The sequence below is a fragment of the Schistocerca piceifrons genome, chromosome 1 (assembly GCF_021461385.2).
Source record: "Schistocerca piceifrons isolate TAMUIC-IGC-003096 chromosome 1, iqSchPice1.1, whole genome shotgun sequence".
Classification (NCBI taxonomy): domain Eukaryota; kingdom Metazoa; phylum Arthropoda; class Insecta; order Orthoptera; family Acrididae; genus Schistocerca; species Schistocerca piceifrons.
In genome coordinates, this window is record NC_060138.1 from 598,158,384 (window position 1) to 598,184,027 (window position 25,644).

Consider the following 25,644-nt stretch of genomic DNA (forward strand, 5'->3'; position numbering starts at 1 on the left):
TGGAAGGTAGTAGACGAGATACTGGCAGAAGCAAAGCTGTGAGGAGAAGTTCTGCGTCGTGTTTTGAGAGCTTAGTTGATAGAGCCCTTACGAGCGCAAGGCAAAGGTCCCGAGTTCTAGTCTCGATCAAGTACACAGTTTTAATCTTCCAGAAAGTTTCAACTTCGCTACTGTTTTAGACAGCTCTCTACCTGGAAAAGAATTGAGTGTGGTGTGTTCAGACACAGTTCTGGAACGATTAATAAATCCTCAGTGACGGCGAATGGGTTTCACCCAGAGCCATAGACGAAACTATCTATTACACAATACTTTGTGAAAAAAGGAGTTTGGAGGTTACAGAAAAAAAAATCGACGAAGTGCTACCTGTTGTCGACCTAAGAAATTGAACATCCCGAGGACTCTGCCAACGTTTGAAAAAGAGCGAACTTGGTCACAATGGCCACAGAATTCTACTTCCGACGGCATTAACCCCAACACTGAAGCGACGATCCTCGCTCCTCCTTCTGAAATTGGTCACGAAACATCCAGCATGTTATTTTAATGTATTGTACATATGCAACAGACTGCCAAGACCATTAACATCGACAAGATTATATAAGCTGCTAAAGAAAGGAACCGTAATCATGAATGCCGAAAAGCGTGAGCAGAAGATAAGCAAGCTTTTGCATTCGAGAAGGAACGGTCAGCTTAACGCAGGTCTATCAAGGTAGATAATACAAAATAGAAATGAGCCGAACAAGGAGTCTTGCCTCTGTGGGACACAAAGAACATGCGTAACACAAATAATCTGCCATCTCCCTTATATAAGAGACCACAAGCCCACAATTATGACATTGCATTACATCTACATCTACATAGACTATCCGCAAGCCACATTTCGGTGCGTGGTGGAGGGTACCCTGTACCACTACCAGTCGTTTCCTTTCCTCTTCACTCGCAAGTAGAGCGAGGGAAACCACTATCTATGCCTCCATATGAGCCCTAATTTCTTGTATCTCATCTTCGTGGTCCTTATGCGAAATGTACTTTATCGGCAGTAGGACCGTTCGGCAGTGGGCTCCAAATGATGCTTCTCTAAATTTTCTCAATATTACTCCTCTAAATAACGTCATCTTCCCTCCAGGCATTCCAATTTGAGTTCTTGAAGCGTCTCCGTAACATTTGCACGTTGTTCAAACCCACTGGTAACAAGTGTAGCAGCCCGCCTCTGAATTGCTTCGATGTCTTCCTTCAGTCAGATCTGGTGCAGATCCCAAACACTCGAACATTATCCAAGAATAGATCACAATAGTGTCCTATATGTGACCTCCTTTACAGATGAACCACACTTTTCTAAAATTCTTCCGATAAACCTTCCCTACCACAGTTCTCACACGCTTGTTCCATTTCATATGGCTTTGCGACGTTACGCTCAGATATTTAAACGACTTGACTCTCCGTTCACGACGCTAGTAATACTGTAGAACTGTAGACGAACATTACATGTTCGTCTTCCTGCTCATCCGCATTAACTTACATTTTCGCACATTTAGAGCTACCTGTCATTCGTCGTACTAACTATAAATTTTGTTTACGTCGTTATGTATCTTCCTGCAGTCACTCAACTTCGACACGGCACCGTACACCACAGCATTATCATCAAACAACCGCAGATTGCCGCCCACCCTGTCCGCCATCATTTGTGTATATAGAGAACAACAACGGTCCTATCCCACTTCCCTGGGGCACTCCTGACGGTATCCTCGTCTCTGATGAATACTCGTCATCGAGTACAACATATTAGGATCTACTACTTAAGAAGCCTTCGAGCCACTCACATATCTGTGAACTTATTCCGTATGCTCGTATCTTCGTTGACAGCCTGCAATGGGGCACCGTCTCAAATGCTTTCCGAAATTCTAGAAATATGGAGTCTTTCAGCCATAGTTCGCAGAATATCACGTGAGAAACGGGCAAACTGAGTTTCGCACGAGAGATGCTTTCTAAAACAGTTATGATTTGTGGACATAAGCTTCTCAGTCTCAAGAAAGTTTATTATATTTCAGCTGAGAATATGTTCAAGGATTCTGCAGCAAACCGAAGTTATGGGTATTGATCTTTAATTTTGCGGGTTTGTTTTTTTATCCTTCTTATACATTGGAATCAACTGCGCTTTTTTCCAGTCACTTGGGACTTTGAACTGAGCGAGAGATTCATGATAAATGCAGGCTAGCTAAAGGGGCCAATGTGTAAGGTACTCTTTGTAAAATCGAATTCGGATTCCATCCGGACCTCATGATTTATTTGCTTTCAAATCTTTCATTTGTTTCCCTACGCCAGGGATTCTCATTACTATGTCGTCCATTCGGGAGTCCATCCGATGCTCAAATGACGGTATGTGTGCACGTTAGTCCTGTGTGAAGGACCATTTTAACGAAATTTAAAACTTCGGCTTTCGTTTTGCTACCTTCAACTCCCAGAAGGGTCTGGGCAACAAGGGATTGAATGGAACCATTAGATCATCTTAGCACTTTTACATAGGACCGAAATTTTTTCGGGTTCTCTGCCAGATATTTTGCTAAGGTGTGACGGTGGCAGTTGTTGTATGCTTCGCACATACATCTTTTCACAGATGCACGAATCTCTTCTAATCTCCGCTTGTTGTCATTTTTGCGTTTCCTTTTGACTCGAGAGTGCGTCAGTCTCTGCTTTCTCAGCATCTTCCAAATTCAGCTATTAAACCATGATGGATCTTTCCCATCCTTTATCCACTTACTAAGCACTTAACTCTCCAGACCACGATTTACAATCTGCTTAAACTCTGCCAATAATTCCTCTACGTCCGTGTTACTGGAAGTAAGTGATGTCAATCCACTGACTAAGTGAGATGCTAACAACTGATTATCTGCTGTATCTAGCAGAAACACTCTTATTGACTGATTTATTAACTTTCGTAACCATAGTTGCTATAATGACATCATGATCGCTAATCCCCGTTTCTATACTGACATTGCTGATAACGTCCGGTCTGTTTGTAGCTACAAGGTTCAAGATATTTCCAATGTATGTAGACTTTTTTGGGTGACTAGTTCCAGTACCACCGGCAAGCGCTCCCGGTTCGCCGCTGGATATACAACAAAAACCATGTGGCCACCTATTATGGCTGCCTATGCGAGAGACACGATGAAATGGGAAAATTCACAGATAACGAGGAAAACTGATCGCTATCGCACATGAAAACCTAATCAGTTTTGATAACATTTCTTTATTCTCGACAGTGCCACTAATAGACTGCCTGTAGCATATTGGCTCCTGGTTCCTAGCTTCCAGTTCACAATAATGTCAGAATACGAATAGCAGCTACCTTTCCTGGGCGTGCTCATCACGAGCAAAGTTGACATTCCAAGCTACAATGGACTGGAACGTTTGTCTGCTCGTATAGCGCAACGCGCAGCCCGATTGACTGCGTTATGGGGAAGTGAGCGAACCCGGATCGAATCTGCGTGCCGGCTTAGAGAGTATTACGTGGTACGCCAAGTAGCCTGAGTGTGGTTTTTAGGCGGTTTCCCACGCTCGTTTAGGTAAATGCTGGCATGATCCCCAAATTCCGCCTCAGAGAATGCGATGCGCCAGTACCTGGGACTATTTAAGGAACAGTTCCTTAACTCAGATTGGCCTACTCTCAGCCAAATTCTATACTATTTTAGGTATGTAGATGATAACCTCATGTTGTTAGATGACAGCCACGCAGATATCGAAAACATCCACCAAAAATTCAACCAACTGCACCCTAAAATTAAATTCACAGTGGAAACAGAAAGACAACACAATTAACTTTCTAGATCTCACAATTGGCAAAAATAATAATCGTCATACATTTGATATCTATAGAAAGAACACCACTTCTGACAATATTATAAATGCCAATTCCTGTTACCCAGTGTCTCATAAACTAGCATTTTTCCGTTCAATGATTAGTAGATTAAGTAACCTCCCATTATAAAAACCAGCAATTCAAGAAGACCTTAACACACTTTGTTATATAACCTATACAAATGATTTTGACCCCAACATAATCACAAAATTGTATTAGAAATGTAAAATATCAAAGCACAACACAATACATAAAGAGATACGCCTAACTTGAGAAACGTAACCGTCACAGAAAATAAGAAACGTACCAACAGTCTACGTTGGCAGAATCTCCAACAGAATTAATGCACGTTTTAAAGCCGTAAATATTCAACTAAGCTTTCGGACCAATAATAACCTATCAGTAAAATTACGTTCTGCCATCATTAGAACATCGAAATAAGATAACCCAAGCATATATAAAATCACATGTGGCAGCTGTAATAGCTCTTACATTGGCCAAACATGAAGAAATTTCAACGTAGGATATAAAGAACACACTAGAAAGAGCGAATATAATCAGTCGAGCTTCTATCTATATTTGAAAAATCAAAATCACACTGCTGATACAATCGAAAATACACTACAGATTCTGCACAGAATACCGAAAGGTTTTGCAATGAACGTTCTTGAGGAATTAGAAATTTATATCTACACGAGAAAATACCCACAAAAAACGAACATACGGAATTTAGACACAAGTACTATCTTAAAAACGTTATTGAACTTTTAGCACAAAACAATGGATAAATTGGAAGTAACATACGCAACAACCAAAGATAATCGTAATAATTTTTAGTTAATCGAATAAGATCGTTGTTCATCAGCACAACCTTGTAAACATACAGCGTCATAAGAGTGGAACTGTCAAACTGCTGTCACGCCGTACTTAACATTTAATTTCAACATCTAGAAGCCATTTACGATCTTATAAATGCAGCCACAGTTACAAAACGGTCCACTAACGACGCAATATGGACGTCCAATCAATCTAGATGTGAGTACAAGACAGATACTTTCATATGAATGACAATGTGTGTGTTCAAATGTGTGAAATCTTATGGGACTTAACTGCTAAGGTCATCAGTCCCTAAGCCTACACACTACTTAACCTAAATTATCCTAAGGACAAACACACACACCCATGCCTGAGGGAGGAGTCGAACCTCCGCCAGGATCAGCCGCACAGTCCATGACTGCAGCGCCCCATAGACCGCTCGGCTAATCACGCGCGGCAATGACAATTGAATCCATACCTGTTCTCACCAATATTGTAACTGCAGGTACTTGAAAATGTCAACCAAGCCGAAACAGTCTGTCGTAAATAAGGGTTACTTACTACACTCCTGGAAATTGAAATAAGAACACCATGAATTCATTGTCCCAGGAAGGGGAAACTTTATTGAGACATTCCTGGGGTCAGATACATCACATGATCACACTGACAGAACTACAGGCACATAGACACAGGCAACAGAGCATGCACAATGTCGGCAGTAGTACAGTGTATATCCACCTTTCGCAGCAATGCAGGCTGCTATTCTCCCATGGAGACGATCGTAGAGATGCTGGATGTAGTCCTGTGGAACGGCTTGCCATGCCATTTCCACCTGGCGCCTCAGTTGGACCAGCGTTCGTGCTGGACGTGCAGACCGCGTGAGACGACGCTTCATCCAGTCCCAAACATGCTCAATGGGGGACAGATCCGGAGATCTTGCTGGCCAGGGTAGTTGACTTACACCTTCTAGAGCACGTTGGGTGGCACGGGATACATGCGGACGTGCATTGTCCTGTTGGAACAGCAAGTTCCCTTGCCGGTCTAGGAATGGTAGAACGATGGGTTCGATGACGGTTTGGATGTACCGTGCACTATTCAGTGTCCCCTCGACGATCACCAGTGGTGTACGGCCAGTGTAGGAGATCGCTCCCCACACCATGATGCCAGGTGTTGGCCCTGTGTGCCTCGGTCGTATGCAGTCCTGATTGTGGCGCTCACCTGCACGGCGCCAAACACGCATACGACCATCATTGGCACCAAGGCAGAAGCGACTCTCATCGCTGAAGACGACACGTCTCCATTCGTCCCTCCATTCACGCCTGTCGCGACACCACTGGAGGCGGGCTGCACGACATTGGGGCGTGAGCGGAAGACGGCCTAACGGTGTGCGGGACCGTAGCCCAGCTTCATGGAGACGGTTGCGAATGGCCCTCGCCGATACCCCAGGAGCAACAGTGTCCCTAATTTGCTGGGAAGTGGCGGTGCGGTCCCCTACGGCACTGCGTAGGATCCTACGGTCTTGGCGTGCATCCGTGCGTCGCTGCGGTCCGGTCCCAGGTCGACGGGCACGTGCACCTTCCGCCGACCACTGGCGACAACATCGATGTACTGTGGAGACCTCACGCCCCACGTGTTGAGCAATTCGGCGGTACGTCCACCCGGCCTCCCGCATGCCCACTATACGCCCTCGCTCAAAGTCCGTCAACTGCACATGCGGTTCACGTCCACGCTGTCGCGGCATGCTACCAGTGTTAAAGACTGCGATGGAGCTCCGTATGCCACGGCAAACTGGCTGACACTGTCGGCGGCGGTGCACAAATGCTGCGCAGCTAGTGCCATTCGACGGCCAACACCGCGGTTCCTGGTGTGTCCGCTGTGCCGTGCGTGTGATCATTGCTTGTACAGCCCTCTCGCAGTGTCCGGAGCAAGTATGGTGGGTCTGGCACACCGGTGTCAATGTGTTCTTTTTTCCATTTCCAGGAGTGTATAAGCAGCTATTTGGTGTACCTGCTATAACAATATTTATGGAACACATTGAATGCTTTCCGGGGAACAGTGGGTACTCCACTGAACAAGTCGAAAGGGACACCAAATTTAATCCCAGACAAAGTGATGCACTCATGAGAAAATGTTGAGAATGGCGGACATTCACTACATACGGTAGAGAGAGACTCTGTAAGCGAAACGACTCGCATTGTTAAGAAGCTACTTATCATGACGTATGATTGCACAAATTTTTCTCAAAATCAGTTTAGAACATCACGACAAACAATTCCTGAGTTACGCAAGCAGCCTCGCTTCTTTTGTGTTGAGGTAATAAGAGCTGTGTTCCAGTCCTAAGGTCTCCGATTTTCATTTTAGGACTGGAAGTAGACAGGAAAATGCGATCTGATTTAAAATATGTGAGCATTGTGTGTATGCGTGGCATAGCTGGCAGCATTATGTGGTACACCGAACTCGAGCAGCTGCAATGAGAGTGAGAAATGATTATGGTAATAGAAATAGCGGCTTTTTCATTACAAGAACGGTATACAATCACTCGTTTTCGCCACTTGGTTGATGATACACCCACTGAAATTCATCACCAGCTGAGTGAGACGTGTTGGTTATGTCATGAAAGAGAAGGAAGAATGTGCATTCGGGGTTGTGACAGTTCAAAGAAGGTCGAACGTCGCGTGACCAAAACAATTTGGGACTAGCACCAGCCCGTCTGGTAACACGGTGACGTGAGTAGAGACAGTTGTTTTGGAAGATCGCCGACTGAGTGTGAAAGATATCGCTCCCGTAGTTGACATTTTTGTGGTATCTGGGCGCGCAGTCATGTACGGTGACCTGAAAATGTGAAAATGTCCTCTTGGTGAGTGCTACAAACGCTGTCAGGCGGCCTCAAGTTGCTCGTCTGACAATTTTCCAGATGCAATTGACCCATGACGACGGCACGAATGGAGCTTTCTTTTCTACGGCTGTGACAATGAATAAGACACAGACGCCGTTTCTGAACCCTGAAACATAGCGCCAGTCTGCTCATTGGAAACACACACATTCGCCGCCCCAAAAAACATTTCAGAAGTAAATTTAGGCACACACGAGACCGTGCGTACGGATACCTATTCCCTGGTCCATCTGCGAATGCAACCGGCAAAAATTACGATTTGCATGGATAGTAACAAAAATTTCACGTTTAACAGCGGAAAACATGGGAAGTTATAAATAAAAGAACAACTGAAATAGGAGTAAATTACGAAAGGCAAATAATTATTACGCACATAATTTACGTACAACTGAAATAAAAAACGGAGACATGTGTAATAACGAAACTTCCTGGCAGATTAAAACTGTGTGCCGGACCGAGACTCGAACTCGGGACCTTTGCCTTTTGCGGACAAGTGCTCCACCATCTGACCTACCCATGCACGACTCACGGCCAATCTTCACAGCCTTGCTTCCGCCATTACCTCGTCTCCTACTTTCCAAACTTCACAGAAGCTCTCGAAACATCCCCCAGGCTGCGGCTAAGCCATGTCTCCGCAATATCCTTTCTTCCGGGGGTGCTAGTTCTGCAAGGTTCGCAGGAGAGCTTCTGTGAAGTTTGGAAAGTAGGAGACGAGGTATTGGCGGAAGTAAAGCTGTGAGGACGGGGCGTGAGTCTTGCTTGGGTAGCCCAGATGGTAGGACACTTGCCCGCGAAAGGCAAAGGTCCAGAGTTCGAGTCTCGGTCTGGCACACAGCTTTAATCTGCTAGGAAGTTTCATATCAGCGCACTCTCCGCTGCAGAGTGAAAATCTCATTCTGGATGTGTAATAACGTTTATTCTGGGGAAACATTATTCTAACAAACTAACACGTTGGGGTACATATTTAATAGCTAAATTAAACTGTCCACTCATAAGAACAAATTTAATCGTCCCAGAAACGATTCAAGACTCACAAAAACCTCGCAGTCTAACGTGAAGCAGTCGGTATTTCCACCAAATGCTTCCGGTGGATACTTCGTTTACCAGATAACAATGAAAGTTCGTAGTTCTTGTCAGCAGCTAGACGTGTTCTATGAGAACTACTTTTATCGTAGTTGTAGAATGAGTCTCGACGTTTCAGGTGTCATCTGTGGAAATGGCTGGCTGCTATTGCTAGCCGATGCAATCCAAACGTTCGCTGACCCTTTGGACATCCCTCTTCTGTAACATTTGGAATACTATACACACACACGTCACTGATTTCCTGTCGCACTCGTCTCCTGGCCTTGTAAGAGACTACGGGCCGTATTAGCAATAGCACTTCGCAAGTGATAGCCGTAACATATTTCAACGAACATGTCATGTTTTATTCTTCCAGTTCTCAAATGTCAGATAAGATGCCTTCAAAATATTTAAAATCAATAGGGGAAGTGGCAAATAAACGACTATTGAAGATGGAATGCAGAATTAATGAGGTTGGAGACATACCATCGGACTTTCAAACAAATATCATCCACACAATTTCAAAAACAACAACGGCAGATAAACAACAAATAATCACCTTGACAGATCATGCAAACAAACTGCTTTCAGGAACACTATACACAAAATTGGAAAACAAAATCGAGTATCTATTAGATGACGATCAATTTGACTTTCAGAAAGGTAAGGCACAAGACAGGCAGTTCTGGCATTGTGATTGTTAATGGAAGAAAACCTTAAGAAAGGTTCGCTCATAGAATTTTTCAACTTGGTAAGAACGTTCGACAATGTAAAATAATGGTTATATTCAATATCCTGGGAAAAACTGGAGAAGCTCTAGGTAAAGCCAGGCAATACACAAATTGTATAAGAACCAAGAGGGAACAATACGACTAGAAGACCAAACACAGTTTTCGGATTTAAACGTATGTACCACCGGGATCTAGTCTTTCACCCTACTCGCTTAAGTTACGAAGAAGCCATGACAGAAATAAAAGAAAGATTCGGGAATGGGATCAGATTTAGTGTGGGATATATAAGCGACAAGATTCGCTGATGATATAGTTGTCCTAAGTGGAAGTGAAGAAGATAACGAGTACAGAATAAAAACAGATGGTAAACTGATGAAAGACGAAAGCGGTAAGGAGTAGCGGAAATGAGATTAGCGCCGGCCGGGGTGGCAGAGCGGTTCTAAGCGCTACAGTCTGGAACCGCGCAACCGTTACGGTCGCAGGTTCGAATCCTGCCTCGGGCATGGATGTGTGTGATGTCCTTAGGTTAGTTAGGTTCAAGTAGTTCTAAGTTATAGGGGACTGATGACCACAGAAGTTAAGTCCCATAGTGCTCAGAACCATTTGAACCATTTGAAATGAGATTAGCGATAAACGTAACATCAAAATTTACAAACCGAAGAAATACTGCTACCTTGGAAAGAAAATAACAAGTGACGGAAAAAGTAGGGAACCCATAAAAAGAAGACTAGCACAGGCAAAGGGGGCATTCGTGGCCAAAAGAAGTGTACTAACATCAAACATCAGCTTTAACACGAAGAATGAATTTCTGAAAATGTAACTTCGGAGCACAGCATTGTATGGTAGTGAAACATGGACTGTTGTGCTACAGAAGAATGTTGAAAATTAGGTAGATTGATAAGGTTTATGATGATAAGGCTTGTGTTGGGACATGAGGGAATGAGTTTCATAGTGCTAGAGGGAACACTAGAGGAAGACTTGAGATTGGAGTAGGCGGAGACTAAGATTGGAATACACTCAATAAATAACTGAGGATGTAGCGTGCAAATACTACTCTGCAATGAAGAAGCTGGCACAAGAGTGGAATTCGGGGCATCAAACTAGTCAGAAGTCTGATGACCAAAATAAAAAATTTCGTTTTTGATCCTCAAGTACACTATTTCGGTCTGAAATGTCCGAAGCTATTCACGTTCAGTCTCTTATCTAATGGCACAAAGCATTTTCCACTACCTTCCTCTTATTCACGAAGGAAGGTTATCGAGCCAAGTTGCAATGTCGTCCTTCTTGTTTCGAATCCTACAATTCTACGTCACTTCGGATCACCGCCTGCTAACAAGTTTGTGGATACCATTCGTCAGCGCGCTGCACAATTTACTCTATCACAGTTTTAAGTTATATACGACTGCCGTTAGAGGTGCGACGATCTTACACGAATTAATTTAATAGTGTATACAAACGGGAAAATGATCAGTAACAGATCTGCTACCAAAATCAAGAGGAAAAATACAATTTAAGGGGCAGTATAGGTGAGAGTGATAATTTTCTTATTGTATCTGTGCATTGGTATTGAACTCACACACACACACACACAAACACACAGACACTACATAACACTTAGAAAGCCTAGTCATTTGGAATATTATTTTCGATAAATTTTGATAACTGTATGTACAGATAAACAACCGCATCAAACAAATCACTCTCTGTCATTTGTGAACAGTCGCCGAAAAACGTCTGTAAACTGCATGCACAGTAAAATTTATTTTGCGTATATCATATGCTCACCTACTGTGTACTGGTATTGTCTGATGTATATATTTATTTAATCAGACATAAGCAAATGATATGAAGTCATAATAAGCTAAATTGATTCAAAGTTTCTCAAACAAGTGTTCATTTTCATATTTCCGATAGACACTTAATATTTAAGAACTCTTTCTCATTTTTGATTAATTTTAGAAAATTAAATTTCACATAGACAGGAGAAAAACTGACTTTAAAGATCTAAACGCAGCGAAAAAAAATGGTGACGTGATAGGTAAAACAAGACGAGCTCATAATAGGGCCTTAGAAGATGAAAATCTAAAAAATTCGAGAATGTTAACACATGTTTTTCACCGTGTGATATAATTACATTCATATTTATCACTTTTGCAGGCAGATCAGACGTATTTGACAACTACTGATGTGCGGTACACGGAAGAGACATGTAGCCTTTCTGTCACTCTCAGTTGCGGAACGTTAAGTTTAGATAGTATGAAATAAATTACCGATATGAGCTATCCCACGTAAATTACATCTACAGGAAAAACTAGAAGTCAAAAATTTGTTGACATAGAAGTTTTCTGGGTATGGTACCGCGTCACATTGTATAAAACTACTGCTGGAGAAAACCACGGTTGCAGACCCAGAAGAGGGCCGCTGCAACCGTAGCCGAAACGTTGGTTTTCACCAGCAGTAGTTTTATACAATATGACGCGGTACTATGCCCAGAAAACTTCTATGTCGACTCTGGCCGCGGAAGCCTACGCAATTACAAAAATTTGTTGTTTAATTCTTTCGTCGTCAACTTTCTTCCCAGAAATGTTTCAGCCAACGAGGGAGCAATCTCAGTCGCATATGGTTTGTTGTACACTCATATGATTTACCACTGTTCCCCCTTTACAAGGCTTCAGCAGACAGAACAACAATATCTTTAGAATTATATATTAATACCTTCAGCTGCTGACGGCGTTGATATATGTCAACGGGGACAGGTGAAAACGTGTGCCCCGACCGTGACTCGAACACGGGATCTCCTGCTTACATGGCAGACGCTCTATCCATCAGAGCCACCGAGAGCACAGAGGACAGTGCGACTGCAGGGACTGTCTCGCGAACACCTACCGTTAGATCCACATTCTCACCTGGTATGTCCACACACTACATTCGTAGTGTCCCTACCCAACACACTCATTACTCGTGGAAGACATTCTTACCAAGTCCCGTTAGAGTTCGGGTAATATGTGTGCATCCACACAGAAGGGGAAGGTCATGGCCGGTATTGCCAGATTTATATGCTTATATGGATATGTCCGAAAGAACAGACATCATATCGATGTAAGGCATATCTTTGGTATTCTGGTTGGTTGGTCGGTTTGAGGCAGGGGTCCGACAGCGAGGTAATCGGTCCCATCGGATTGGGGAAGGATGGGGAAGAAAATCGGCCGTGCTCTTTCAAAGGAACTATCCCGGCATTTTAGGTATTCTGGCCTTGCCCTTGTGACACTTTCGACACATTGGCAAACTAACTTAATCACGTTTGTTGGCGTTTACAATGATTCGAGTGACAGCGGCAGAATACGGTCGGAAGTTGCACGCCACCAATGCATGGTAAACGAAATCTTTCACGAAGTGGGTAACGGAATTGGTACTGAGATGGCAGCTTCCCAAAAAGAAAGCCTTCTCTCCTATCACAAAGCTGGGTCAAACCTCGCATTGAGTGTATCTAATTACTTCTACGTCGTGCTTCTGCCTTTAGTACGGTCAGTCTGCTCATTTGTTACAAGATAATGTTGTGTGCCATGATTTCCAATACCAACAGCAAAATCTATACTTTACGTTTGCCAACGGCCTTGCTGCAGTGGTAACACCGGTTCCCGTCAGATCACCGAAGATAAGCGCTGTCGAGCTGGGCTAGCACTTGGATGGGTGACCATCCAGTCTGCCGAGCGCTGTTGGCAAGCGGGTTGCACTCAGCTCTTGTGAGGCAAACTGAGGAGCTACTTGATTGAGAAGTAGCGGCTCTGGTCTCGGAAACTGACATAAGGCCGGGAGAGCGGTGTGCTGACCAGTTGCCCCTCCAATCCGCATCCAGATCCGCCTATGGGATGAGGATAACACGGCGGCTGGTCGGTACCTTTGAGTCTTCACGGCCTGTTCGGGAGGAGTTTAGAGTTTAGTTTTTTTTTTTGTATTTGACGTTTTACTAAATATTAAGCATTTCGTATAACCCGGGACGTAACCATAGCCAATGGTTGTGACACGAGTAAGTGCACTGATGAGTATAAAAACTTTAGCACCAGAAAGGATAGCAAATAACGAAATTTTAATTCTTGTGTGCATACAGTACGATAGAAAGAATGCATTTATAAATGATTTACGGATATGCTGGGCCCAAGATTTTGTATGTAGGTCTTCCACTACTGGCAGCAGCAATAGCTCTGACTCGGTTGAGTATCGAGTGGAACCTAGTTTGTATGACGGGTACGGGTACATCATTCAGTGCAGCCACAGCCGGCGAGAGGTGGCGCGCCCGTCTCTCGGCAGCCCGTGATCAATTGTTTTCAACGAGTCGGAGATACGGAGAAAATCCTGGCCGGGACAACAGTCTAAGAACCTCTGAATCGAGCTAGGATAGCAAAGTACGGGTAACATGCGGTCTTGCTTTATCTTGTTGAAAGTTAACGTCACGGAGACCTATAAGACAGAGCTCAGCCACAACTGTTAACACGTCACAAATTGTCGACAATGCGAAGCAGCGACAATCATCTTTTGTACCCACTGGTATCCCATAGCATCATGTCAGGTGCTGGGCCGCTGTGACAATGACGAATGCAGTCCACCAACGTCTGTCTGTTGTCCACGGAGGCTCCGCACACGGATTCGTGTATGGTGATACTGTGCATAGAACTGAGATTCGTCTGAAGAGACGACATGCTATTTACTCCTGCTCCCGGTGTTATTTTGGGCTCACCACTGTTGGCGCGCCTTTCTCTGCTGATGAAGGGAAACCGCAACAATGTTAGCCGCACTGACAGTCCGTGATCCCCCACATATTCCTGCACTCTCGGTGCGGACACTTGTCTTGGCTGTAAACGAGCCCATTTCCTGACTCAAGTTATGTGACGTGGCTGTACGATTCTGCATTGCCAAGCGAACAATAGGTCCGCCCTCTCGGGCGCTTGTTCGAATGGGGGCATTGAGATATCCTGGATGGTGTTAGTACGGTCCTCCTGAACCCATCGATTTCATATTTCCATGACACTTGTGGGATCCCGACAAACGAACGCAGTAATATGGTGGAACAATAACTATCTTGATAGGCTACAATTCTGCTGTTGTATAATTTCGACACGTGCTGATGAACTTTTCTCCTTATTACACGAGCACAACACGATCTTTTCATAAACAAACAACATTCAAATGCAATTTATCAATGAAAAACCCACTGTGTAACGGTTCATTATGTACAGAATGTACATGGTGTTACTCTTTATGCGGTTGTGCTGAAGTGCTAATCATTCGCATATCCAAGCATGTAGTACGATTCATGAAAATTTTCCGTGCATTGCATGCCGTCAGTGCTCAGTAATTCTGATGCCCAGCAGTGTAGTTCGATGGTACACGGGTGACAAGAGAGTATTTATTGTACTGACAAAAACATCCAATAGTTATTGTTAATTTTTTTTTTCACGTTGAACCGAAATCTATCATACAGTTTGTAAGATGTATTACTGGCAGAATGAGTTTTTGGGCTTTTAGGTAATTAATTTTCACGTTCCCTACAATACGTTGGTGCTAATTTACGTCAAAAGACAGTAATCTCTTGCTCTCGCCAGTTGCTTAATGTTGTTCCCACAGCTGAAAGTTGTTCTGGGAGGAACTTCATAATAATCTGCCTGCACGTAGCCCATCATGGACATCCAAGTTCGTCGTAAACACAATGAGTGTATTAACCTCAGCGTATGTAAGAAACCTACACATGGAGATCTTTATGTCCATGCTTTCACCATCATTCGCAACAGACAAGCAATACTCAGAGGTCCATAGCACAACAAGCTGTAACCATTTCAAGAACCGAGAATCTAAGTACTTACTGGCCTAGGGAAAGTATTCAGAGAATATAGTTACAATGATCTGCTGGCTTCTCTCGTAATTTAGGACAGCACCAGCAAGACTAACACTGACGAGGGCCGCGGTTAAGCGTTCCTATCGTTCTGTGGGCCAGTGATTGCATAGATAATCCTTTCTCAACAGACAAAATATCAAAACTATCTCTGAGTCTTCGTCAAATGTCCTTTTATCTCCAGAGGCCATTAAGGGATGCTATGACCTAAAAACGTATACAAAATTTCGTGCGATTGCGTGAACGGTTCCGACGGATAAACAGAGCACATAGCTACAGAATACTGAAACGAACAAGGTATGCCTAGAAATAAGCCATAGTAGAACACGCCCCAGAAAACATCATCGGTCGTTTTTGATCGTACCTCTGTCGCCAGACTTTCAAGCGTCTTTTGGGACAGTATCACGTGCAAAAATTTTAAATATCAGAAAACGGCTGTAAGCGATAATGGCGCAAGACCCAGCTGTCGCGAGGTAAGCATTCATAGCACTTTACTCGTGTATGGCAATGCTCTGAGTGCCAACAAACTCGCGATAATGCGTCAGCTGTGCAGGTACGTGCAGTAAGTAATTATTACTTGGCAATGGTTAGAGAGTATCTCGTCGAAAGTTCTTGCTGTTTCAGGATTATAGGCGTCTCGGTGTCAGAAGGAAATTTATTAGAGCAATTATTATTTGTAAAACTTACACCGCCGGATCCAGTATTCAGACGAAGCAGAAAAACAGACTAATTAAGTGGCAGTTTCTAGGTGTAATTGACGGAAGATGCATAGTAACAGAGTTGAGGAACATATGCATTTTAGTTTTCTGTTGAGTCTAGTATCCTCAGTTCACGCGATTACATTTTTACTGCATGGAGAGAAAACGGATGTTGAACAAAATGTCCGTGAGAAAAGGAGTTGGTGTGATGCAAACTGCGATTAAGTACCTGGAGTACTGTAACTGCCACCTCTCCTTCAAGAAAGACGTCAACTTGGCTTCCTGACAGACATTTGTTATTACAAGGTAGAGAAAACAGAATTGGAGACAGCAACTGCATATACAAAAAAAAAGACCTCACCTTTTGTTTCCGTTTTCTGTAAGAGCACAATGAGCACTTTCACTGCATGTTAGTGCACCTATTTGCACACATTTATTTCTCGCATGATCTCTGGCTCCTGAGTGCATTTTGCTTTCTTAATTCCTAACCCATTTCACATACAGGAGATATATTAGTTTTAAATTTGTATATATTAGTATTAAATTTGTATAAAAATGATGTAAAGGTACGCCCTGAATCGCATCTGCACGTTTCCTTGTGACATACAGTTTCTGTATTGTTTCATAAGAAAGTCTAATTCCTATGATGCTTGCATGAGTCATGACCACTGACTGTAACGGGTACTAGAAACAGCGATAAACAAAAGAAATTCACATGTTTCAGATCATCAGTTCTACCACAAGTGGGCGCTGTTGACTGACCCCGATGACATTGCTGGCGGGCCTAAGGGATATCTAAAATGTGATATTGCTGTCATCGGCAAGGGTGACAGCATCAAGGTTCCACCGAAGAGTGAGAAAGACGAAGATGACATTGAAGCGTAAGCAGTTTCTGCCGTGAGATATAAGGGCTGTCGAATGAAAACGAGACAAATGGAAAAATGTTAGTAAACTTTCATTATTTCAAAAGTAATCGCCATAACTGTTAATAAAGGCTGACAATTATTGAACTATATGAAAAAAGGTAAATTAGTTACAAACTACGGCGAGCACACACTTTATTCAACATGTAAACGTCACTACATATATTCGGATTTAAGTTATGACATGTTCGATGTACCTGCCATCATTGGCGATGACGTGACCCAGATTCTGCATGACACGCTGAAGTGTCGGAACATTGATGCTGTCGATGACCTCCGGAACGGCTGTTTTTAACTGAGCGATGGTTTTGAAGTTATTGCTGTACACCTTCTCTTTAATATAGCCCCACAAAAAGGAGTCACATGTGTTCAGATCCGGAGAATATGGCGGCCAACCGGGCTTATGCCAGCGGCCTCTGGGTACCGCAGAGCCAGAATGAGGTCCCCAAAATGCTTCTCCAGGACATGAAACACTCTTCTGCTACAATAGGGTCGAGCTCCGTCTTGCATGAACCACATCTCGTCGAAATCAGGCTCACTTTGGATAATGGGGTTGAAATCATCTTCCAAAACCTTCATGTACCGTTCGGAAGTCACCGGGCCATCAAGGAATATCGCATCGATTATTCCGTGACTGGACACTGCATAACACACAGTCACTCGATGAGGTTGAAGAGACATTTGGATCGCGAAATGCGGATTATCTGTCCCCCAAATGCACCAGTTTTGCTTATTGACGAACCCATCCAAATGAAAGTGGGCTTCGTCGCTAAACCAAACCATGAATGCACATATTAATTCCCATCATACCCCGCGGCCAACAGTGCCGTTTGAATGTCCTAACGCAAACCATTTAGAAGTTATAACGATTTTATTTCATACAGTTCAATAATTGTCACCCAGTACATTTATCCCACTGTGAGATAAGACGGCCAATGCCTTCATGGAAAAATGTTTGCGGTTGCCTACGGAACCATGATTGTACCCAGGTGTGCAGCTCTTCGTTAAAGCAAATCGCGCCCATGAATATTTTTCTTCATGGCTTCAAAGATATGGAGATCCTTTGGGGAGAGATCGAGACCGTTTGGAGGATGTGTAAGGGCCTCCTAGAGAAACTTTTTCAGTGTAGTCGAAACAACCTTGGCTACACGTGGTCCCGCTACTTTTGAAGTTATGAACAGTTTACTTACTGCTTCAATAAAATTCTTCAGGGTATCAGACCGCATCGTCGTAATTTAAAATGCGCCAACGTTTCGGCCAGCGTTGCAGCTAGCCTTCATCAGGGCCTTACGTTAAGTGCTAAATGAACACACTTGGTTCCTTAAATATTTTTTCAAGAAGCCCGCGTCCTGGCGAAACAGCCTCTCACTTTCAAAAGAAAGATTAGAGAGGCGATAGAAATAGCCAAAAGACCCGCCAACATGAATAGAGAGGACGGGTACAAGCTTCCGAGGTCTTGGCTGCCTGCAATAGCAGGGCTACGGAGCGGCGGCAGAGCCGTGGCGGCCCATGCAGACACGCGGAGAGCCGCAGTAGTGGTCGCGAGCACACAAAGCAATGGCACGCCGCAGCCGGCTTCTGGACAGCATGGAAACAGTGTGACGTCACAGCCATCACCTGTTCGCTATTCGTCCGTCTCCTCCAATGGGGTGGATTAATATAAAGACCAATAGAAAACAGCTATTTCAGCCAATGACAGATAATAAAGGAAAGACCAATAAAGCATACCTTTCACCCCTCCTCCTCCTCCTTTTACAGCCAATCAAGTAACGACACGGTTTTCTCGTGCAGCTATTTAAGGAACCAAGTGTGTTCATTTAGCAGTTAACGTAAGGTCCTGATGAAGGCTAGCTGCAACGCTGGCCGAAACGTTGGCGCATTTTAAATTATGACGATGCGGTCTGATACCCTGAAGAATTTTATTGAAGAAGACAACGGCCGCGGAAGCCTACGCTTACAGTTTACTTACTGATTTCCCATCTGTCTCGTTTCCATTTGACTGCCCATTATACCTACGTTCGCTATGCAGTAAAAGTTAAATAACTGAAACATATGATGTTATCATCAACAAACAGATGATTATACACCTGCTTCAAATGCGTCTGATCTAGCTCCATTTACAATGTAGGAGGCATCCAGGTAATAATCTACTTTTCTCCCAGCCCTCTCCAGGTGGTCTCATGTGGCGTTCTCGATGCTGAAACCACAAGGGAAGAGTCATGCAATGGAACACGGGGACGTGGTGACCACTTACTGCCGGGAACAGAATTCGACAGACCCTCGTCTTTTGTTTATGCTCAACTGCAAAGCTTTGCTGCCCGTTACGCAGCATGACAGGCAAGGAGACCAACATACTGTCAACTCACATGTGTTGCTAATGTGCGTTGCAGGAAACAAAAAATGGCATTCCAAGTGACGGAAGTTAGAAGATAACCAAAGATAAAATTTAAGAAAAAGTGCTTTAGCAAAAGGGTGCATTTTTTCTGTTATAAAACGAGAATGGGAAATAGTTCTCTAACAGCATCAGAACCAGTAATAACGACATTCTTCATGATATATACCTTTTTATATGACATATTGTAGATCTCTGCAATTTTGCTTTCACTATAGCGTCTAAGCTCTTCACTACCGACATGTGCACGCTTTTTACATTCTTATCATTGCCGTTTCAGTGAATGGAGACAGCAACAGACCTGAGATGCCGCTGTTCGGATATATTAGCTAGACATTTCTTACACATTAGAATTGCTGCTCACATTACATGAAATTCCGTGAATTAGATAGTGCAGAAAACTATCGACAGTAGCCAATAATCCCAAGTTTCTGTCACGTTGATCACAGCACACGAAGGAGATGGACGTGCGGTGTGTCGCTAAGGAGCCAATAGTGACAGCTTTAGAGAAGGATGAGACGAAACACGTATTTATCGGTATTAACGTGATTTTATGTCAATATGCGCACCATGTTGTGTGTTAATATAGTCCTCGTTTTTGCACTGAATTCATGATAAATTTTTCCTGTTGTTCCAGCAAACTTTTAAGTAAAATGAAATCAGCTAAACAGCTGTACTAGTGCTAAGAGCACTTATTCGTTGGCGGTAAAGACACAAGGGATCCCTCCGTAACGAATCGCTACAGGCCTCAGAACCACACCATTACTAGACCGGCAGCGTGCCAGTTTCCAATTACCGGATAGGATGATAGGAAGGCGACAACTTTTTGGCATAGCGGTCTCTGATTGTTTTCTCAAAAGAGAAGGTTCCATTATAATTCACGTCTCCACTAGTTTTAACGCTTGCGCAAGACGTATTGGCTAAAATATTAACGCAAATGTAACACAAATATAAACTAACTGTGATGACATTGCTGACAGTTTCCTTTATACTAACATTACTAATACAATAACTCACACGCGGTGTCCCGAATCAATACAGCACCCAAAGAAAAACAAACCTTTGGGAGTCATATTACATCGGTTACTAGTTTTATTAATAGCTCGACTACAAAGTATGGGTAACAGAGAAACGAATTTCTAGTTTCCGAAATTAGAGCGGCAAACTTAGCTCGCTTCCTGTTTACAATTCTCATACATTAATACCCGTAACTTAAGATTAAGAGTCTTGACAGCTGCAGATAATTGATCAAAAATCGACATTTTACAAAAATAATTAATGACAACTGTCTGATATCATTTTGGGACGAAATGCTAACATATACGATTATTTTAAATGACAATTCATAGAAGTGAGTTTTGCTAAACAGATAAACTTACTTGTTTACTCTTATCAGCTGACATAACACTCATCAGCAAACACAGACACCAGCGGTTCATTTAAGCCGCATTTTTTTCCGATTTTTGTAATCCAAAACACCGCCTGTGGCTTAGAATCGAGTGCAAAGTAAGCGGAAGTTCTGAAAAATGTTGGTAGGTGCCGCCACAACTAACTTCTGCCGTCGAATATACCTGTAGCGCTCATTCATAGATCAGACTATAGAATGAGCAGGAGTTGGAATTTTTTTGTCGTTCGGTATTACAGGTGTCGCAAAGGATCATGGTAACGTGACCATAGAGTCATCTATCGTTTGATCCTGTAGTTGTGCGTGACCCGAGACGCCTGGACTCGCAAAGGATCGTGGTAGCTTGAGGCTAGAGCCATCTATCGGTAGATCAGGTAGTTGAGCATCCCTCATTTCGCTGGCTTCAGACGCCTGTTGCCTTGTAGGCACAAAGATAAATACTGGCGCCAAAACCTCTGCGTCAGTAAATAAATTTTAAAAAAAGGTGGAAGACGAGCTTTTTTCTCCGCCCCGAGTGTCGGCCACTGCATTTTCATACATTATCCAACGAAGTAAATACAAATTCCGTATTGTTCATCTTCGAATGTAGCAGCATTTCAATGTACTACGAAAATCCGACTGGCAAGACTGGGATATTTGTCAATATGGCCAACTCTACGTTCTGAATTTTTTCCTACCTGTGAGAAGACGCGGTTGTTAATAGGAACTTTTATGTATTGTGAATCACATGCAGTATTCTCTTCACCATAAGAATAATACGAATATAAACATTTTGTCATGTATTCTTTCGTGTTTGCTGCTATCTCATTTAAATCCTGTCTGCCTAATAAACTACGCAACTTGAGTGAGACAACAGCAAACGCGGAACAATATACATATCATGTCGTGTTTATATTCGTATTATTCTTATGCCTAATAGTGATACAGTCAGAAATGAAGCACGGCAATTGACTAGAATTTTTAAATCTAAGATGACTCTAATTTCTGCGCAGAATGTAATGTACTAAAGAGGCGTCTCCAAGGATTTTCAAACGGAAAAAAATTTTCGCCATACTCTCGTTCAGAACATCTTCTATCATATGCAGTCTATTATTTGGTTCTTGTTTATCATTATCAAAGAAAGCAGCAGTGTAAGTAACAACAAATAGCAGACTCTTGCCATTGTTTCGCTAATGAGACGATTCCTCTTTCATTTTTTTTAATTGTAAGCGCGGTAGCGCGCAGAAAAGCAAACCATGCCGCGAGCGGCGACAGGTCGTAAACACTCATTATCAAAATGTGACAAACAATGCGTGACACAGTGCAATAATGCATTTTCAGCTTAGAGTGACGTAAACACCTATAACAAAGAGAACGGCACTTATCAGATCAAAGAAAAATAAGCACTCAATTCAAACCAGACGAAGCACGTGAAAAAGGAAGGGTACCCGTATAAATCCCCCCCAATGAACCATGGACCTTGCCGTTGGTGGGGAGGCTTGCGTGCCTCAGCGATACAGATAGCCGTACCGTACGTGCAACCACAACGGAGGGGTATCTGTTGAGAGGCCAGACAAACGTGTGGTTCCTGAAGAGGGGCAGCAGCCTTTTCAGTAGTTGCAAGGGCAACGGTCTGGATGATTGACTGATCTGGCCTTGTAACAATAACCAAAACGGCCTTGCTGTGCTGGTACTGCGAACGGCTGAAAGCAAGGGGAAACTACAGCCGTAATTTTTCCCGAGGGCATGCAGCTTTACTGTATGATTACATGATGATGGGGTCCTCTTGGGTAAAATACTCCGCAGGTAAAATAGTCCCCCATTCGGATCTCCGGGCGGGGACTACTCAAGAGGATGTCGTTATCAGGAGAAAGAAAACAGGCGTTCTACGGATCGGAGCGTGGAATGTCAGATCCCTTAATCGGGCAGGTAGGTTAGAAAATTTAAAAAGGGAAATGGGTAGGTTGAAGTTATAGTGGGAATTAGTGAAGTTCGGTGGCAGGAGGAACAAGACTTCTGGTCAGGTGACTACAGGGTTATAAACACAAAATCAAATAGGGGTAATGCAGGAGTAGGTTTAATAATGAATAGGAAAATAGGAATGCGGGTAAGCTACTACAAACAGCATAGTGAACGCATTATTGTGGCCAAGAGAGATACGAAGCCCACACCTACTACAGTAATATGCCAACTAGCTCTGCAGATGACGAAGAAATTGAAGAAATGTATGATGAAATAAAAGAAATTATTCAGATTGTGAAGGGAGACGAAAATTTAATAGTCATGGGTGACTGGAATTCGAGTGTAGGAAAAGGGAGAGAAGGAAACATAGTAGGTGAATATGGATTGGGGGACAGAAATGAAAGAGGAAGCCGCCTGGTAGAATTTTGCACAGAGCACAACATAATCATAACTAACACTTGGTTTAAGAATCATGAAAGAAGGTTGTATACATGGAAGAACCCTGGAGATACTAAAAGGTATCAGACAGATTATATAATGGTAAGACAGAGATTTAGGAACCAGGTTTTAAATTGTAAGACATTTCCAGGGGCAGATGTGGACTCTGACCACAATCTATTGGTTATGACCTGTAGATTAAAACTGAAGAAACTGCATAAAGGTGGGAATTTAAGGAGGTTGTACAGAGATTCAGGGAGAGCATAAGGGAGCAATTGACAGGAATGGGGGAAATAAATACAGTAGAAGAAGAATGGATAGCTTTGGGGGATGAAGTAGTGAAGGCAGCAGAGGATCAAGTAGGTAAAAAGACGAGGGCTAGTAGAAATCCTTGGGTAACAGAAGAAATACTGAATTTAATTGATGAAAGGAGAAAATATAAAAATGCAGTAAGTGAAACAGGCAAAAAGGAATACAAACGTCTCAAAAATGAGATCGACAGGAAGTGTAAAATGGCTAAGCAGGGATGGCTAGAGGACAAATGTAAGGATGTAGAGGCCTATCTCACTAGGGGTAAGATAGATACCGCCTACAGGAAAATTAAAGAGACCTTTGGAGATAAGAGAACGACTTGTATGAATATCAAGAGCTCAGATGGAAACCCAGTTCTAAGCAAAGAAGGGAAAGCAGATAGGTGGAAGGAGTATATAGAGGGTCTATACAAGGGCGATGTACTTGAGGACAATATTATGGAAATGGAAGAGGATGTAGATGAAGATGATATGGGAGATACGATACTGCTTGAAGAGTTTGACAGAGCACTGAAAGACCTGAGTCGAAACAAGGCCCCCGGAGTAGACAATATTCCATTGGAACTACTGACGGCCGTGGGGGAGCCAGTCCTGACAAAACTCTACCATCTGGTGAGCAAGATGTATGAAACAGGCGAAATACCCTCAGACTTCAAGAAGAATATAATAATTCCAATCCCAAAGAAAGCAGGTGTTGACAGATGTGAAAATTACCGAACTATCAGCTTAATAAGTCACAGCTGCAAAATACTAACACGAATTCTTTACAGACGAATGGAAAAACTAGTAGAAGCCAACCTCGGGGAAGATCAGTTTGGATTCCGTAGAAACACTGGAACACGTGAGGCAATACTGACCTTAAGACTTATCTTAGAAGAAAGATTACGGAAAGGCAAACCTACGTTTCTAGCATTTGTAGACTTAGAGAAAGCTTTTGACAATGTTGACTGGAATACTCTCTTTCAAATTCTAAAGGTGGCAGGGGTAAAATACAGGGAGCGAAAGGCTATTTACAATTTGTACAGAAACCAGATGGCAGTTATAAGAGTCGAGGGACATGAAAGGGAAGCAGTGGTTGGGAAGGGAGTAAGACAGGGTTGTAGCCTCTCCCCGATGTTGTTCAATCTGTATATTGAGCAAGCAGTAAAGGAAACAAAAGAAAAATTAGGAGTAGGTATTAAAATTCATGGAGAAGAAATAAAAACTTTGAGGTTCGCCGATGACATTGTAATTCTGTCAGATACAGCAAAGGACTTGGAAGAGCAGTTGAATGGAATGGACAGTGTCTTGAAAGGAGGATATAAGATGAACATCAACAAAAGCAAAACAAGGATAATGGAATGTAGTCTAATTAAGTTAGGTGATGCTGAGGGAATTAGATTAGGAAATGAGGCACTTAAAGTAGTAAAGGAGTTTTGCTATTTGGGGAGCAAAATAACTGATGATGGTCGAAGTAGAGAGGATATAAAATGTAGGCTGGCAATGGCAAGGAAAGCGTTTCTGAAGAAGACAAATTTGTTAACATCCAGTATTGATTTAAGTGTCAGGAAGTCATTTCTGAAAGTATTCGTATGGAGTGTAGCCATGTATGGAAGTGAAACATGGACGATAAATAGTTTGGACAAGAAGAGAATAGAAGCTTTCGAAATGTGGTGCTACAGAAGAATGCTGAAGATTAGATGGGTAGATCACATAATTAATGAGGAAGTATTGAATAGGATTGGTGAGAAGAGAAGTTTGTGGCACAACTTGACCAGAAGAAGGGATCGGTTGGTAGGACATGTTCTGAGGCATCAAGGGATCACCAATTTAGTATTGGAGTGCAGCGTGGAGGGTAAAAATCGTAGAGGGAGACCAAGAGATGAATACACTAAGCAGATTCAGAAGGATGTGGGTTGCAGTAGGTACTGGGAGCTGAAAAAGCTTGCACAGGATAGAGTAGCATGGAGAGCTGCATCAAACCAGTCTCAGGACTGAAGACCACAACAACAACAACCCGTATAAATATGGACGGAGCGTCTGACGCATGTCAATGGCTACTTGGTAAAGCGTAACTGCTAAGCTTACGACTCGAACCAAACTACTATAGCTGTATCGTCATTCATTCGACCTAAATTGTGTCTCGTATTACAATGGACCAACTTTGTTTTCGATTTGGAGGTGCGGCCTTAAACTTTTCTCTCCCCTTGAATTTCGAGTCTCAAATTTCAGGTGCGGCTTAGATTCGGAAATTTTTTTTTTCCTTGATTTCGAGTCTCATTTTTCAGGTGCGGCTTAGATTCGAGTAAATACGG

General features: G+C 42.9%; 1 protein-coding gene and 1 pseudogene across 1 annotated transcript in view; both read left to right on the forward strand.

The window, feature by feature from the left end:
- The window catches only part of LOC124755559 (otoferlin-like), a 461,140-nt gene that overhangs the window by 185,868 nt on the left and 249,628 nt on the right, over positions 1-25,644 (forward strand). Inside the window, exon 10 of the mRNA XM_047249045.1 lies at positions 16,665-16,821. Within this exon, the coding sequence (XP_047105001.1) occupies positions 16,665-16,821 (157 nt within the window). The remainder of the gene's footprint in view (positions 1-16,664; positions 16,822-25,644) is intronic.
- On the forward strand, positions 12,960-13,077 carry LOC124722739 (annotated as a pseudogene).